Raw genomic sequence first — 19,589 nt, 5'->3', positions numbered from 1 at the left:
CCTTCCAAGATTATAAACAACTGATCATTCTTTTCTGTTCTTCTAAAAACAAACTATCATCTTTATTCTTCGTACCCCTGGGATGTGACAAATAAAAAAGAGATCATTTCAAGAAGAAAATTGTCAGTGAAAATCACCAACAAATATTGTAGGCTACTTAAATACCAGCCTCTGATTGGCTGAGAGAAGATAGATCTGGGGACCGTCTTACAAAGAGTTATGATTGATCCAATCAATCGTAACTCTATGGAAATCCATCAATGTCATAATTTTTTTCCTAAGGAAATGTGCCGAATATTCCTTATAAACAAAGGAGAACACACTAAACTGTCAAGAAATCTATGAATTTATGGATATACATGTATATTCTAGAAAAAATTTTGAGCAAACATTTATTTTATATGTTGGCTTTGCTGGCTTTCCATAGTTGCGATTGATCTTTGTAAGACGGGCCCCAGTTGTTATTCGTGACAAAATACTTCATGAAATGAAAAGCTCTCGTCTCATGCTAAAAGGGCAAGTGCGTAAAGGGAGCTGGCTTCAGACCCAATCATGAATTATATTTATAAAATGGGTGCACTATACAAATTAGTCATATTATTATTAATATCATAACTGTCACCTAGTGACATCAGGGTCCCGTCTTACAAAGAGTTGCGATCGATCCAATCAATCACAACTATGGACGGCCAGCAACGTCAACATCTCTTATGCATGTTTGTTCAAAATATTTTCTAGATATGACATGTATGCATAGATTTATCATTCTCTTGAAAATTCAGTGTGATTTTCTGTTTTATCATATGGAGATCGTGCAAAAAAATAGTATGATTTCTATAAATATGAGACCAATTGGATGAATCATAACTTTTCGAAAATGGGGCCCTCAACAACTCCATAATATGATCAACATTTTGTATGTCAGAACCCAATTTCTCCAACTATAACTTTGATTTATGAACTAATGAAATAAAATGACAATTTTTCAATCTGAAGCCCAAATACAGAGACACACCATCTCAAGAGGGTCCAGGATTTAGGGCTCAGAAATAGATATGTTTATTTTGCAGAGCTATTGTTTGGCATGTCTCTTAACTGCCTTTCATAAACCTGGAAATAAACTTGAAGTTACAAGGACTGCTGAGAATTCGTAACAAAGTTTTGCTGTACATGTATTTTAAAATTCTCAATCAATCATGAGAACAGATCTAAATAAGTCCACTAATTTTATTGTGTACTGTGGCCAATATAATTAGGAGATAACTAGACTTATTCAGATTTTAGATATATGAACAAGGTCGATTGTAACGTTGCAAGGAACCTCACAGATAATTTTTTGTTTTCACAACTATAAAATTGTCTAAATCTGAAACAGTGGTTAAGCTATAACATTAACATTGATCAGACAGATGAGGGAGTCAGTGAATGAGGGGATTTCAGGGGCTCTTTTATATTTTCTAGGGCTATTTTGAGCATTTTGGGGGCGAAATCCCCCTGAACCCCGTGTAATTTTTTCCTAGAACCTCATATTTCTATATCACCCCTAGCAAAACAAAAGCGTGCACAAAAAAGCCCATTCATGATTCACAGATAGTAAAAAATATGTTTTAAGTTCATGGCAAGTATCAAATTTACTCTTGTACTTTTGATTGTCCTTCAATGGCTTCAACCGTATCAAGCATCATCTGAAGTTGAGTGTAATTTGCAATATCCGAACGACAAATTGTTCAAATCCACTCCACGTGGATTGCGAAGGTAGGGCCTATTGTATCCGCTGATTTCTTTGATCAGACCATATCAGTGATTAATCTAGGTCAAATTTGTCTTGAATTTGTTGTAGACGTCAGACGTATCACATCCATCATCCTACGCAACCCATGCATCCTCAAGAGATAAGATATCAATCTGAAATGGTACCATTGTTTCATATAAGACACATGGTTGAATCTGACAAGAATGACCTAATTATTGGCCCTGTTCATATTAAAAACTTGAGCATTCTAGTAATGATTCCTTTATCTGTCTGATCGAAGTGAAAGTGCATAGATCACGCAACCACCTGCATTAAACCCAATCCTAAAATCTCTGCAATATATCCATTCATAAATGTAGAGCTCTTCATAAAAAAAAAAACTTTTTCTAAATTTCTGACAGGTCTACCGGTATACTAAATATTTTTCAAGCAAATGTCTTGTTTTGTTCTGCTTTTCTCAAAATATCCTAGGTCATCTGAACCTTGTATAATGTGTAGAAAGGCTGTTGTACTGTTTATAGTTTCTATCAAATCTGACTTTATTTCATTTCACTCATGTTTGTCAGGTTTTATTGCTTTGACTTGATTAGATTGGCTATCATCACCATCACCACCATCATCATCATCATCATCACCATCATCATCTTCTTCATCACCATCATCATCATCTTCTTCATCACCATCTTCAACATCTTCATCATCACCATCTTCATCATCATCATCTTCATCATCACCATCATCTTCATCATCTTCATAATCATCATCATCATCATCTTCATCATCATCATCATCATCATCATCTTCATCATCACCATCAACATCATCATCATCATTATCTTCTTCATCACCATCATCACCATAATCATCATCACCATCATCATTCACTAGACCTAAATCTCACTCCAATGCCAAGACTAAAGAAGTCCTCCTATAATACCAACACTGGTCACCACTGGTCAAAAACGTCAGACCAGTCTGCCACATTTAACTTTAATCAAGTTACATGTATATCAAGTGTATGCCAATATCATATGACCTCAGGCTATGTTTTGTATGTGAACACTTTTTTCATGACACAGAAAAGAGTACAAAATGGAAGCAGGTTTTTGATGGGCATCATGAAAGTACAATTCGTATCTTTTTGAAAACTATGAGGTGAATCAGGGAATGATATGATATCATGTTACACTCCGAAGCAGATGCTGACCTAAAAATGATTCCTTCATTAACTCTCCTGGGATATAGGGGGAACGGGACATCGAACGGAAAAGAGTACTCAGCGTTTTCAGAAAGATATCAAGTTTTTGCTTGGTGTCAGTTTAGATTTCATTGATACTTATTAGACTAGTCTGTCACATAAGAGAATAGCATGCAAGAGGTACAACTGTTGTATTACCGGATGTTGATAAAACCCAGAGCAAAGAATTACTTTTTAATCTGCTCATACACGTGTCCGAGGCATCACACTCTGGCATGTACGGTTGAGGAGAGACTTAGAAATAGAGAAAATAATTGTAAATGATAGTCTCTAATTTGTTCTGTCTTACAAGAATCTCATCCTTGATTACCTGCATAGTAATGTGATACTTACATCTACCTATTGAATAGTCTTTAACGGCTTGCATGAGTGAGAGATCAAATTGTTTCATGGTCATTTCAGTGTACACTACTTCAAAGATCTGCTGGACTATAGCGCAGATCTCCTCTGATTTTTCCTGTAGGAAGACAAAATTCATCACAAAACATGAATGAATTAACTAAAACTACACAGTATAAATTCTCTGTTTACTGAAGATTAATGTTCATGAGCTTGGGATGCAGCATCTTCACCCCAGAAAGCCTACATGTAGTTTTACATTTACCAATCCTCACTTTTCATAATAAACAAAGTATTGAAAAGAGGCAAAGTGCCTCAATAGCGGGATTTCTACAATATGATATCACTCAGACTTTTTAAAGTTGTCTCAATACTTGAATGACAATTCATGCATGACATTTTTTTTTACCACAAGTAGATATGAATACAAGTATATCCTCAGTACATAAGTTTGCATAATGCTTATTTCTAAATAATGATTATAGCTAGATTTATAAAGCATTCTCTGCCTGAGGATACAAATAGCTGATATTATTACACCGGCTTTAGCTGTGCTGCCATATAGGCGCTGAAGCATTCAAGGAATTTCTTCCTACCAGGCACCCATTCACCTCAGCTGAGTCACGTGCATCACAATACGGACAAATTTCTTGCAGAAGGAAAACACGACATGGCTGGGAATCGAACCCACGTCCCTCAGATTGAAAGACAAGAGTCATAACCACTAGACCACGACGCCTCCCACAAATAGATGGAGATAGTGCTTTATTTACTGGGGTCACAACAAACCTAAGCACCAATACTGAGGAACATACATGTATTAACGTCAAAGAATGGCTTATATGGAGATGTACTCAAGTATGGGTTGATTGAGTCCATTAAAGGTGAATGTACTACTGGGTGTGACACACTTCAATTAGGCTACATCCCCTCCCTACAGATATACAGCTATGGGATTAAAGAGGGTCTGTTCACACTGCACACTTGGCCTATATGTATTTACAAGCCAAAGCTGCTGGATCAGAGGAGCATGTTCACACTGCAGACAAGGCCTATATGTATGTACATGCCAAAGCCGTAGAATTAGAGGAGCATGTTCACACTGCAGACTAGGCCTATATGCATGTTACCTGCCAAGGCTACTGGATTACAGAGGCTCGTTCGCACTCGACTACATGTATAATATGTCTTGCATGCACTGTGGTGCATCACATGTCACAATGTTGCTGCTGAGAAGCATAAAGCATGTCAACTTCCACATGCAATAATATTTATAAATGGTGTGTTACTGATTGCCTGTCGCTATCTATCACAAGTACTGTACATGTAGTGAAAACAAGTGAATGATACCACTTGTTACTAATAGTGCCATCAATGGTGAGTGGTTATAACTTCTGGGGGCCGTTTCATAAAGCTGTTCGTAAGTTAAGAGCAACATTAAGAACAACATTACGAACAACTGGTGTACATTTCTTACACGCTAAACCATCGCCAATGGTGTATATCTTTCACCAAAAGAAAGGATCACCAGTCCTCCTTAAAGTCGTTCTTAACTTACGAACAGCTTTATGAAACACCCGCCCGTAGTTGCCCAAAGTGGTTTAGAGGTCAGAGTGAGAACAAAAGTATACAAACCTTAGAGGGACATTCCCATACGACAAGCTCACATTTTTCTTGTTGACTTTCCGTAGCTAAGAAAGCAAAAACAAAGGAGAAGAAAAATCATCTTAGACTGCATAAGATATTCTATGACATGATTTAATTTAATGACAAACATTTTCCAATTAAGAAATCAGGAATAACTTGAAGAGCTACATATATTTATTCTTCAATATCCAAAAATGAAATTTTTGTTTATTTTGTACTTTAAAAGCAATATGAGAATACTTGAAATACATGGGCTGCATTAGATGCTAAATGAATATAAAAATATAGGAAGTTTGCACTCATTTGGGAAAGTGAGCAACTGAAAAGCTATTTTTCTTTTTGTTTTCAATTTCAACTTTGATTTTCACCACCCTGCACCCTCCTATACATGCATCTATCCTCATCTCAATTTCTGAAGAAAAACATTCCAGAGTTATGATTGTGAATGGGAGCTTCTTTCAGAATAAGCGTGATAATTTGATTCCAATTAAAGGTAAATGCTAGTTTTGGTAACAATATCAAAATGAGTTCGTACAGAATCCAATGAAATGACCACCAAAGTGTCTGTTTGTATAAATAAAACGCATGTGCCAAATAATTCTGGAAGAAATTGTGTAATTGCTGAGAAATCAGCAAATAAGCACAGGAATCGGGTAGGGCGTCGGACCCGACGCCCTAAGCAATAATTATACATTGTCCCACATGCGCTTATCTGTGTTGGGGATCTTCGGTGTGAACATTTTTCAGCGTAGATTTCCAGATTTCACAAAGTTCAGTTAATGTAACTGTACGAGATCTAGATCCTCGATGATATACTGACAATTAAGCCTTGTTTTACAGACTTTCTCATGAAATCAGTGTTTACTGCAACTACTGGCATTTCTCTTTAACATTAGGACTGGACTCAGGCTTTACTCTACTTTGCAATCCTGGTTGAAATTTTGCAGGAGAGCAATTGACTTGGAATCCATAATCACTATATTGACAATGAAACATTCCTTATAAAAAAGGATGTAACTGAAATTAAGCTCTACATGACAAGCAATATAGTTTAATCTCCACTGCTAAAATGCAATTCCATATTCCAATCCTAGACATCATTTGTCAAGTCTTAAAGGTTTGAATATAATGACTCTGGCCAGAAAGTGGTTCAGGGGTCATTGCTCTACTGGAGCAAACATGAAGATAGGTCATCATCCATTCACACAAACAAATCAATTGTTGTCAAGACTCTGGCATCATATGAGATGACTGTCTCATTTTATCATGAGAAAGGAAGTCATACAAATATGTTTCATATGATCCGGAGGTCTGTGATTTATCAATCAACCTTTGTTTACCAGGCCCCTCTGTCAAAGATGGTCGTAATCAATTCAGATCAATTGCAAATCTCAAATGTATCTTGACTCAGATGTTTGCTAAGTAGGTCGTTTACTCAGGCTCTGATAATTTCATCAAAATGTGTAGGATTAGAATAGTAGATAAGATTAGAATAGTAGAGCATCTTTATAGAAGATTTCAAATTGTTTTTAGGTTGGGATTAGTTCTAGGCCTTCATAGACTTGGTATCAGATATTGTTTTTAATGGTTGAATTTTTGTTTTATTGATTTGAGATTTACATTTTACCACCTATAGCTATTGCATTATGATGGGGTGTCCAAACTTCGCGCACTTTTCAAAAATGTTCATTAGGCTTAATTTTTTTCACAAAATATTCATATAATTTATACAAAACCAATTCAAGAAATAGTAACCACATTGACGGCAAGACCGTAAACTATGAAATCATGGATGAAAATGTAAAGTAGGTCAAGGGATTTCGCCGGTATCGCGATCTCAAAATTCTATTCCAATTAGCGAATGCGCGCTGTGCTGGAAAACCGTTCAGAAAAAGGGTGACCTAACTTCGCGGACCAAAGTTTTGTGGAGATTTAAACAAAAACTCAAGCTCAAAAAGTGAAATATTTATATCAGATTGATGGCAAAATGCTATCGAATCGGTTAGTATCACATTTAACTCACACTTTGGATGATTTCTGTTTGCAAAATGGTGATATCGTGATGCTTGTTAAGAATATCAGATTTCTTCAAAACGGGCGCTAACGGTGACAAATTTGCCGATCTTTTGCCAATATTTTCATGAATACTGAACTCATCGTAAAGAAACTTACACCAAAGGGTAATTTTAGGTCGCGTTTTACGTTGATGATGTCAGATTTTAAGGATATTGGCTAGTTTTTGTAGATAATGACCGTCTGCAAAGTATGGACACGCGCAAAGTTTGGACTCACTGCCATACTAGAATCAACAACCCAAAAGGCCAATACACACAAACACAAGCAACAATACCTGAATTTATCTTGGCACTGAAGCTACAATTCCATACAACTTATATACACTAACATCAACAATGAAAAACAAAAATCATAAAATACTTTGTTTTTGTAAATCCAAATTGTTGTTGTAGTACTTGTAATGTTTTTGTGAAGCTCCTTGGTGTACACGAACATGTAGAAGAGCAGCCTGATACATACTCAAGCACACCACCAATAAGAACACCTGGAGCCCATCTTACAAAGAGTTGTAATTGATCTGATCAATCGCAACTACGGATAGCTAGCAAAGTCAACATATAAAAGGCATGTTTGTTAAAAAAATGTTCTATTCATGAATGTACAATATCCATAAATTCATTGATTTCTTGACAATTTGGTGTGTTCTCCTTTATTTAAAAAGGACATTTCGCAAATTTCCTGTAGAAAAAGTAATGACACTGATGGATTTTCATAGAGTTATGATTGATTGGATCAATTGTAACTACATGTATATGTAAACAGGGCAAAATACCAACACCAAACTTGAAAATACTTTTATTTTATTGTACAAACCTGTTTTCATGATGACAAGATGTTGAGCATCATCTCGTACATAGCTGACTGAGACAATATTGTGAATGAAGGCACGAACTAGAGATGTCTGGGAGCAAGTATAAGGAAGATATAAGACAATATTATACAGATTATCCAGGGCAATAGTAAGAATTATATACATAGCTGAATGGGACAATATTGTGAATGAAGGCATGAACTAGAGATGTCTGGGAGCAAGTATAAGGGAGATATAAGGCAATATTATACAGATTATCCAGGGCAATAGTAAGAATTATATACTCCAGAAACTGTACCTTTGGAACAGATCTAACCTGCCTGAAGCATAGCTGAGGGCACTTTTACTATAAATGTGGAAATCATTCTAATGCCCATGCAAAAAGATACACATTATACATATTTTTTTTTGTAACCTAAAGAGCATGAGGTTCCTTATTGTTTGAAACCATCCTCATCTAGGAAACATTATAAATGTACCGTGTTCATGGTAGCCATCATTGGCCAATCCGAGCATTAAGCCATTTAAATGACCGGTCATTTGCATATATGATTTCAATGAAGATGATTCAAATATTAAGTAGACAAGATGAAAGAAGTGAAAAAAAAATGATTTTTGTTTTTTAACTCTGTCAAATCTCAAACAATCTTGCAGATTTAACTTAAAATTAAATTTGATATGTACTCACAAAAGTGGTATGAAAATAGGCCACTCAAACACTGTAAAAAAATTATTTTTATCGATTTCTTTCACCAATATCTATTGATAAATTTCATGATTTTATTAAATTAATTTCATTTCCCTTTTGTCTGATGTACTGTTTTATCATAAATCTCAGACAAAACAAATACAAATTGATGAAATGAAAATATTGACATTGTGATTGGAAAATTTGAACGCTGGGCACGGATCAGGGTTGAGAATTTAGCAAACATTGCACATGTTCATGTGTATACATCATGATGAGTACATGTACAGACCATATTCTCCTTTGGGAGAATTGATAAAGAGTGTTGATTACAGGTATGAGTGAAACCAATGAATGTTAATTTGGGAAGAACTTGATAGTACTGATATAAACTTCTAGGCCCGTATTCTGAAGTATTCTGAGGTCTAACTCTGCTATAATTATGGGAAGCCAAAAGTGTCAAAATTTAAAGTTACTTATTTTTCTTCATTTTTTTTCCTAAAGTTACTTTGTTTCTTATTTTTACTGTGCTCTTTCCTGATTCATCGATGGTGAAGACAATCATCTATTCATACTTCCTACCCAATTATGAATGATTTGAGAGCCAAGTGAGCTGAAGTATGATATCTGGGGCCCGTTGCAGAAAGAGTTGCACTCAATCGCAACTCTAAAAACCACGCGCAACTTGACATTCAACCAATCAACAGCGCGCATTTGGGACTTGCGATTGATTTTTTGACTTGCGTTTAAACGCAACTCTTTCTGCAACGGGCCCCAGTATGATATCTCTACTCTTACTGATTTATGTAACAAATGTCTATCCATACTTAAGCCATAACTTTAAGCCTGAGTTTGAGTTAAACCTGCAATCAGAATGCGGGCCATGAAGGTTAATTTGCGAAGACCTTGATAGTACTGATATAAACTTCTATTGTTTTCCCTGTTGGTAGTTCATTGAAGAATATATCCTTCCTGATCTTTGTCAGTCTGCCCACCGCACCCATTTTGACCGACATTCAACAAATAATTTACGCTCTCTTCCTCCGACAGAAAACAAAACATGGAAACAAAAACGTTGTACAATGTAAACAATCATTCTACCACAGCGGTGATGGTGGCATGCGATGACAGAATACAACAAAATAGTGTTCATCAGAATTTTTCAGTAAAATTAGAATAAGGTAGATATTGATTGTGATGCACTAGCATACCTACATGTATGCAAGGGACGTATCCCTGATCCCCCCCCCCCCCCGACAAGCTGTCAATTGTTTTTCTGGTACAAAATCCTTTATTTGTGATTGAAGACCTTTTTTTAGGGGGGCTTGTCAAATTTTTGGGTGGACGAATTTGCCCCCCCCCCTGTGAAAAATCCTAGGTACACCCCCGTTGTGGTGGTAATTACTATAATGGAATACTAATGTTTATGGCCCCTATATGTATTTAAAAAATATGATAATGTTACTTGCTCCTGATAGGTAACAAGTTATATATTGACCCTTCATTCACAAAATGAAAATCTATCAGTGTTCATATACGGTACCTCGTCTTTTCGTAAAACGTTGATTTGTCTTGCAGACAGACGAATGATGGCGTCGTAGCGACTGGAGTGACTGTTCCATGGTAAAATTTTATTTTTCTGAAAAGATGAAAAAAGGGGAATTATACATACATGTGTATATAAAAGCAACAGGCAAAAGAATCATTCTTCTTTTGATATCTTGTACTGCACACATCTACCTCACAAGCAAATGTCATAATAATCAACAGAACTATTAATGGAACTATAAACATATATTGTGCAATATTTCCTGGAAGTATTTGAAGTACAGCTCATCCGATGATAAAGTTCTCAACATCCATTCAGTATCAACGATTCCATGATAGATTACCACTGGATGGCATACAATAACAATAACTTTAAACCAGTCCCAGAATGCTGGGTCATTGTCCTACTGTTTAAAGTACATTGCACACACACAATCAAATGTGCATGTTCAAGACAAGCCAAAAACAATAAAGCCAAAGCAAGCTAGAAACTCGTCACAAAAGTGTGAAATGAAGTGCAGTTCACGTTGACACCGTTGATTTCCGAGCCACGCTCCAGAACAATGTGATCATGAGTGAGCCGGTGGATTTTGAAGAGAAACATTCCAAATTGCTCATTTCCCCTGCAACCGCCCCACACCCATCCAGATCTGCATTCCTAGTTTTCCTATGTGATTTCACTTTCATGATAAACATCATTATTACAATGCAACCTATGATGTGAGATCTTTGAATCCCAAGGAGACGGAATTGACTCAAGTCTGCTGAAAGTCACTCACACAGAAATACACCAAGTAATAACTCGCCCAACATGAATTTTGAAATTTCTAGAGTTTGAAATTATGAAGCACATCCCAAGCTTTAGAATGATATCCATGTAACTTGTCAAAATTGATCAACACCATCCCACATAAGTATGTGATTGAATGTACACAAATATAAAATATTATGCACATGTAGAAAAAAACAGTGCAGGTCGTGTGGTCCAGTGGTTGGAGCATTGGACTCATAGTAGCAAGGTTGTGAGTTCGAATCCCAACTCTGCCATTGTTTCCACTTTGATAAAAAGGCCCAAGAGTGATATCTGTCGTCTATTACCTCACCCACTATGACTGATTAACCTCGACGTATAATGTTTCCAAGGTAATTGGTCATACATGTATATACCAGCTTTGGCGTTTACCAGAAAAATGCTGTCCTGCCGAGTTCCTGCGGGAGTTACCACAAACAGAAAGTTTGAACGGGGTTCACTCAGAATGCATGAATGAGAAGTGCACATTGTGCAAACTTGGTGTCCAATCAGTCAGCAAAAACTTGTGCCAAAGAAAACTCTTGCACACAAATTTCATTGACCACAGACCAAATAATTTCATTTGATCTTTAATAACAATTACAATTTTCGAAGACCAAATATTGGCTTTTACAGAGAATTTTCTGGGGCAAGCTATTGCTAGAATTGGGGTGGCTGGTTACAGATGTTCAGCCTGCACAAGTCAGCTGTTTTGATTCTATGCTTGAATTGAAAAGCACTCCCTTGCAGTGGACTAAAGAATTGGAAAGTGTTTTTGATTCCTGAAATTTCCCCTACAATAGAGGAGAAAGACAATGTGCTTGATATTAATTTTTTCTTAAAGGCATGAAAATACTCTAGATTTTCTGCATTCATATCCGCCTAAACCAGACCCTTTTGAGTTTAAGTTCTCAAAGCTAAATGCACTGTACACACCATATCTCAAGGTGTACAAAGAACAACACTCCTAACATTCTCCTTTATCTGCATGTAATGCAGTCCATTCATACAAACAGGAATAGCAAACATGTTTGACATGACAGTAACAATAGAGTTTGTTTGACAGGGTTTTCAAGTCTGCTAGTGTCCCTGTGATACCTGTAAATGTTGTACCTGTACATTCACACAGGCCACCAATTACACTAGATCCCTAATGACTCTGGTTAGTTTGGCTTTAACAGAGTTTGATCATCCAACAAGAATATTTGGCCATACCCAAGGCAAACCACCTCTCATACACATGGCGACAAAGCCTAAAGTTTCAGTTGCTGCTCCTACACTCTGTAACTAATTTCCATATGTACATTGTAGCTATTAAGATCTTGTTCACTAAACACTTTCTCTTCCACAAATAGATATCAATCCCATTTTCACAGTTAATTTGTATGTTATTAGTTGGTAGTTAAAGCTATCTAAAGACAGTTAAGTTACCTATTACGGTTAAGGTTAGTTAGTTAATTATTGGGCAGTTAGGTTGTATGATGTAGAGCATTTTAGATTCTTCTTGTCCTTTAAATATGAAGGAAAGGTTTCATGAAGCACTCTGTCATTGCTCTGTAATAAGCTACTGAAATCCTTACATGTGATTGGCTGAAAGCAGATTTGTCATAAACACTGACAATAGGGCTGGTGAAAGGTTTCTCAAGGTACCAATACTTACCCTTGCTGTATCAATGTTCCTGAGTATTTCTGTTCTCTTGGTGGGGTCTATTTCAAATGGGATGTCTTCAAGTTGGCCTAAAAACTGGAAGGGACAAAAAATAGGAAAATGTTAAATAAAACTTCTATTTTGTGAATGAGTTTTATTATAATCAAACTGCCGGAAACCTCTGATAAACTTGTGAGTACATGTATAAACTTTACCAATATATACCAACAGTGAGAGGACAGAGCTTGTAAAACAGTGTTTTCAAACCAATATGAAGCTACAATTATAAAGGGACTAGTGGGTAGATTTCTTCAAATTTCCTGACAAGCAGAAAATAAACCCCTTCTCCATAAAAGATAAAAAAAAATCTTCCATGAAAAATTACATGACATCTAGGGGGGGCACAGGCACAAGGGAGAGACCACACTTCAAAAAAAAAAGGCTTACAGAGTGCAACCTTTCCAGTTTTTATTCAATGACAGCGCTTTTGCCTCAAACCAATGTGCAAATATTGATCTCCTTTTTGAGTGCAATGCCAGTCAAAATGCCCACACCCATTCCCACAAATAGCAGCAAATTTTATTAATCTAATAATAATCTCTAGACTCAAATTATTGACTTCAGCTTCATGCAGTACATGTATCATGAAGAAGAAATCTTTACAGTCACTGTTAGCCCTCGAGCATTTTCTACAGACCCTCATTTTAATAATTTCTTCTTTTTATCATTGTTATTAAATTTGGGGGGCTACTTGTACCAACCTACTTGCTGAATCTGCAACATCAGAGAAGCGTTAAAATTGCAGTGAACAGGAATTTTCCAGGGCTTGTGAGAGCATTTCCAGGGATAAATTGCCCAAGACCCAGTCTTACTTTTCCCCGACATTGTTTTTAGATACAATATTTTGAGATACAAATGGATGCCAATTTGCACCACAAATCCCTCATTTGGGATTTCCATCACACTTGCCCACAACTCACAAAGAATACCTGTATCAAAATTAATGGCCATAATATGGCTCAAAATAGTGCACTAGTTACAACACTCAACCACCTGAACCTGAAGAAATTATAGACTCCTGGGGTCCGTCTTACAAAGAGTTGTGATTGATCCAATCAATCGCAACTATGGAAAGCCAGCAAAGTCAAAAAATAAAATGCATGTTTGTTAAAAAAAGCTACATGCAGATATGAATGCATATCTATATTAAAATTCATTGATTTCTTGACAATTTGGTGTGTTCTCCTTTGTTTTCAAAGGATATTTTGCAAATTTCCTGGAGAAAAAATGATGACACTGATGGATTTCCAAAGAGTTATGATCAATTGTAACTCTTTGTAAGACAGGGCCCTGCCTAATTACATGTATGGACCTACAGGACTACATAAAGAAACAAGGCATTAATTCATCGACTCATTTCTGTAGAAAATTAATCTTATTTACTTTACTACAATGTACTTTTGTAACACTGGCAGTAGCACTGTAAAGTTACATGTATCTGAAATCCAACCTTTCACGAGAGCTTTTAATAAATAAGTCCCTTTTTTGTTATAAATGTATTTTGTAAAAATAATTAATCTTATACTTATTTTTCTTCGATTAATTTAGCGAATTTTTTTAATTGACTTATAAAAGTTTTGCGTATCCTGTTAATAATTGTTTTTCTGCTTATTTGTGTATATGTATTGTAATGCGCAGTTGAGTATATCCAAATAGAAATTGCACAATATAAATTTACAATGATTATTATCATTATGTATCTACATGTACAAGTGAGTCAAAAAGGTAGACTTGCTACGGTAGCAGCCAGATGATACCATCCCACTATACTCTCATATCCTATGAGGAAATACATTCAATTTCCACCAATATTATCCTTCAATCTTTAGATTCTCTCACCACTAAGTGGCTTCTCTCACACTTCAAGAAACCACCCTTGTTGAGCGTTAATTGACAATTCCTAGAAACAAGTACTGTACAAGACAATCTAAAGGGACCATTTAACAAGAGAGTTGTGTATTACAAAGGTGGTGTTGCAAGAAAATAGTTCTGCACTTGATTTTTTGTTGCAATTGTTACAATTGATAAAATGAATTTGTTACAATTGATAAATCAATTTTAGCTTTTGCAAATTTGTTAAATCTTAGCAATCAACCGAAAATTTTCAATTAAGTGCAAGACTTTAAATTGATTTGGAAGACATCCATATGTAGATTATAAGGTAATTACAACACCTAATGGATGTAAGAAGTATAATAGTGGTCAAGTGCACCCCCCCCCCCAAAAAAAATGAATATCCACATTATCTAGAAAGCTTAAAAATGTAAGGGGAAGAAAATGGAGAAGTATAGAAAGCAGAAAAAATATACAAAGAGAGGAAAGGTATCAAGAGAAAGAAGAGGAGGAACAACAAAAACAAGACAAAAAGAACAACAAATATAGCATGTTGCTCTAAAATTTCACAGCTTGAACATACGTGTACAGTACATTGTACACATAGGCAAAATAGTGGCAGATGTTTGATTTAAAGTCATTTGTCATTGTTTTCACACCGACTTGATCTTAGCTTTCCTCTCCCCTAATTAATAACTTCCCAATAGTTACCTAATACTGGTACCCTTTCCAAAAGACTAATTAATACGTTTGTTTGTTGTTCTATGAGGAACCGCTGATGATGGGTTAATGTACTTCTTAATACTACAATTTGACCCACTGCCAATGGGGGGAGGGAGGCAGGATGTAGGGGGTACAGTACACCTACATAATTAGTATGATCACCAAGGCAGAACTCCAGGTTTGTGAATGGAAAATGGGGGAGGAGACAGCAAGAAATCAGCAGTGGCCTGAGAAATTATTCAATATTTTCAGGAAAAAAAGAAAGTACTGTTAAAAGCATAGCGTAATGTAGACAATTGACTATGAACAATATTGCAGCCTAATGTTTATAATCCCACGGCAGCATCAGATATTTTTTTTAAATGCCTTGAAAAATTTATATTTACACATTTTACACAAAAGAAAACAACTGAGTTGAAGTCACTTGCTTCCTTTTGCCACATTTGAGCAGAGTTATAGTCTGTCAATTGTATAATGATTCAAAGGTAGGCCTACTGCAATTCCTCTCCAGCATGATCATGATCATTATTCAAATAAAACCTTGTAGCGCTGTATTTATCACTGAAAATTTCATCAAAAGAGGTGTAATATGAAAGGTATGTCACTGAAGGTTTTGCCATATTGCACACACAGTTAATGGTTGGTGGTATGTATATGAGAGTCAACAATGTCAATCATGAGTGTTTAGGAAAACTTTTACACATGACTATTTTAAACCGATATAATGTAGATGAATAATAATTAGTTCCAATTTTAATAACGGCAATTACAAAATTTATGTTGCAGAACCAGTAGAACCATGCTTCACATTTTGAGGGAAATTGAAATATTATAGCGAGAATGTGTTCTCATCAGTCAACTAAATAAAGTAAAGCTTTTATTGCATTTTGAGCACACATCATCCCATCTCTCGATCCTGTCAGCCATCACCCCTTATGTAAATTCACTCTCTCTAGGTGGTTTCAGACTGCCTCGAAGTTCGTCAGTTCCAGGTATTCTCTGATTGGGAAATTTACCCCGATCAGAAAATACCAGGTATTTTGGTATTTATGTGAAAGCAAACTACGCGTAATTTCCCTGAAAGAAAATGCACGCTAAATAGTAGGTACTTGGCGAAATTACGAGAACTTTCGAGGGGATTTTTCCAAGGTCGCAGGTATTTTGGCAATGTGAAAGCAATTTACGGGAACCTTTAGCGCAGCGTGTCGTTGGGCGCGGGTGCCGTTGGTGGGTGCTGGGCTAGTGATTTTGAATCTCGCGCCTTGCCTGCTTATACCGTGTTTACACAGTGACACGGCTCGGGGGTTCGACACGCGAGCAGTGCTCAACATGGCAATTTTATGCTGTGTAAACGCGATCAGTGTGATCCGCGAGCCGTGGCGAACACGACTTTTTCGATCCGCCAAAATCGTAGGTTTCAACCCGCGAGCCGAGTCAGACTCGGCAATTTTTTCGTATGTAAACAGAAAGCTGTGTCGAACTCTCTTGACCTAGGTCACTGCGCGCACTTTCACTTTTGGCATTGTTGTTGTTCGCACGGACAAGATTCGATTCCGGCGGTGAATTTCCCGCCTTTAATTTGCGACGTCATAATTCTTCTTCCATTCGAGATCCGCGAGCCGTGTTGAACTCGCCTTTTTATATGTACGTATAAACGCGATCTCTGATCCCTTCTTCGCAGTGTTCAACCCGGCTCGCGGATTCAACACGCGAGCCGAGTCAATGTGTAAACACGGTATTATTTGACCATACTGCATGCTCCTGACTTCGGGAATCTATCCCAAAGGACATGTTTCAGGGCGGTGTGAATGCAGTAATAATTAATGGGTATTTTTAGCCTTAAAATGTTCTCGTAATTTAACGGGGATTCTTGTGATCGAGGCGGTTTGAAACCACCTTCTCTCTCTCTCTCTCTCTGTCTTTTCAACACTCATCAGCTCAACTAAAGGTAAACTTGCTAACAGAACCAGGATAAAATTTCAGAGATGAGGAAAACTATAATTTAAGTAAATGAATGAAAATTGATTCCCAACGGTAAACTCCTATTTCACTGGCAATGGAAATATTCGCCATCGATGGAGGCATGCATGCCTGACAGCCAGGCTGACTGAAAGACTGTTTGAACAGTACGCAGCCGCATGTTTGCTGAAGGTGTTACCCTAACGTTTAATATGAGCTCTTTTTTATAGAAAGCTATTGAAAATGTCATTGTTTTATAGTTGTCTGTGAAACATCTTGCTAGTTATATTATTCATTGCTTCATTTATTAAATTATTCATTCATCTATTTATCTATATATCCATGTATTTATATTTATCTCTTTATTCATTCATTCATTTATTTAATCCATCTGCAATAGTATATGTATCTATAAAGATGTATTTCAACAGATTTAAATTCAAATCTGTACAGAGAGACTTTAATCCAGTGTTCTGCTTGTCACTATTCACAGAATAATCTGGATGTATTTCAAATTGAGTAAATTCTAAGAGAATACCTTTTATTGACCTATGTAGTCTACCTTGACGTTATCATCTAAAGGTTATTTATGGAATCAGGAAATGATATCAATAGGTCTCATTTAGTTTCTCATTTTTGTCTGCTGGTATACTTCCTCTCAATGTGCCGATACTACACAGAATCAAAGCACAAACATGTATATTATAGAAATACATGCAAGTCTCAAAATCGGCCCTGATAAACCTAAACAAACAAAAAAAAGCCTTGTAAAAACAATTAATACAAATGTTAAAACCTGATTTTTGTTAATGATATACAGTAGAAAGTTTTGATACTTTGTGGTAATTAACATTACAAGTTTATACTATGCCTCTTTGTAATCAACAAACCCTTGCAAAAATACCCCCCCCAAAAAAAAAAAATCATGAATCAAAGGTAAATACCTTGACTTCGATATCTAGATAGCTATCGATGAGGATCTGTCTGTCAACTTTGAAGTCTGGTGGAGTCAACTCAAGTGTCTTCAGCTGCCTTCTTGGCTCTGATTGGGCAGCTGCCGACGACGCACTGTTGTTAGAACCGTTCTCTCTGTTTGAATTGGTGGAAGATCTCTGCTTGCTACTAGGAAAGAGTTTGAAACCAGTCTGTACAGGAGAGATATGGGGTGAAATGCGTCTAAATTATCAAGATCATTTAGAAAGGTTAATCTCATTTTAATCTTTTCTATTAATTTACTGACTAAATAATACAGTATATCTTTATTACGGTAAAAAAAATCATCTTCAAAACTATAAAGGAAATTCAATACAAATTTGGAAAATGTACTCCACAGATGTTCAATTGAAATTCTTTGAAGTCTAGAGAACTAAAAAAAAATGGTCCTTTAATAATAATTTAACAAATATCTTTTTTTTTATGACTTTAGATTACACCGATTTGCAATACATGTATTTCAACTTTGTACATGTATAATATTTTTTTATGTAAAGGTTTTACTGAGAGAATAAAACAATTTGAATTTGAATTTGAAAAGAATGACAAATTATGCTTATTTTAATAAGGACTACAAAATAATACCATGAAAAATTGATGGATTTTTGATAGAGCCTACATGTACTCTTCTTTTGAAGCAATATGTACATACTGCATACTATAAAGTAATAGAGCCGATACAGTCATAGTCATAATAACTGTTATAAGGGATTTGACGTCATTTTTTTTCACCGTTTTCCTCTATTCGACTCTATAGGTTTGGTCATTGGGTGTTACTGGTTCAATTAAATTGTTCCATTGTTTTCAGTCATTTATTGGCATAATGCCAATTTGTTCAGTACTAGGCCTACATGTACATGTACTTGAAACAAAGTACAAAATAATGAAAGCGTACAGAGAAATTGTGAACTCCTTTTTATTAATTTTAGGTTACATGTATTTGTGAAATGTACACATGTACAACAGCAACTTTTTTTAGTATTCAAACAATACAAACTGCATCTTTTAGACCACTCAAAACACAGATGGGGGGGGGGTTGAGGGACATGGACTCCCCCCCCCCCCCATAAAAAAAGAAGAAGAAGAAAGCACTAGCAAGGAAAAGAAAGAAAAGGAGAGCCAAGGGGCTCACCACCAGTCTTGGTTTGTGATCAATAAAATATACAAATGATCTTTTGACCCCTACATGACCTCTGACCTTATCATCCTGAGGCACATGAACAAGTGGGCACTGGTATTTGTTCCAAGTGTAACATAATCGATGCAGAAATAAAGAAATGAGAGCATGTTGAACAAAAACTTGAAAAAAGGATGGTCATGACTTCCTATCATTTGACCTTCTTATCCCTACATAAAGATAACCTTTGACCCCATGATCCTCATGAACACACATGAGGTTACCCAAGGATTTTTTACCAAGTGTATATACAACTGATGCAGAAATGAAAAAAAATATATAGTTT

General features: G+C 36.0%; 1 protein-coding gene across 2 annotated transcripts in view; it reads right to left on the bottom strand.

Moving 5' to 3' along the window:
- LOC121430555 (cerebral cavernous malformations protein 2 homolog) overlaps window positions 1-19,589 on the bottom strand; it is a 55,627-nt gene that overhangs the window by 20,868 nt on the left and 15,170 nt on the right. For both annotated transcript variants that reach the window (XM_041627866.1, XM_041627867.1), the window contains exons 2-7: window positions 18,078-18,278; window positions 12,571-12,654; window positions 10,116-10,211; window positions 7,887-7,974; window positions 4,986-5,041; window positions 3,345-3,468 (exon numbers count right to left, since the gene is read on the bottom strand). In XM_041627866.1, coding sequence (XP_041483800.1) covers window positions 3,345-3,468; window positions 4,986-5,041; window positions 7,887-7,974; window positions 10,116-10,211; window positions 12,571-12,654; window positions 18,078-18,278 — 649 coding nt within the window. The remainder of the gene's footprint in view (window positions 1-3,344; window positions 3,469-4,985; window positions 5,042-7,886; window positions 7,975-10,115; window positions 10,212-12,570; window positions 12,655-18,077; window positions 18,279-19,589) is intronic.

The sequence above is a fragment of the Lytechinus variegatus genome, chromosome 17 (genome assembly GCF_018143015.1).
Source record: "Lytechinus variegatus isolate NC3 chromosome 17, Lvar_3.0, whole genome shotgun sequence".
Classification (NCBI taxonomy): domain Eukaryota; kingdom Metazoa; phylum Echinodermata; class Echinoidea; order Temnopleuroida; family Toxopneustidae; genus Lytechinus; species Lytechinus variegatus.
This window is presented reverse-complemented; position numbering and strand designations above follow the sequence as displayed.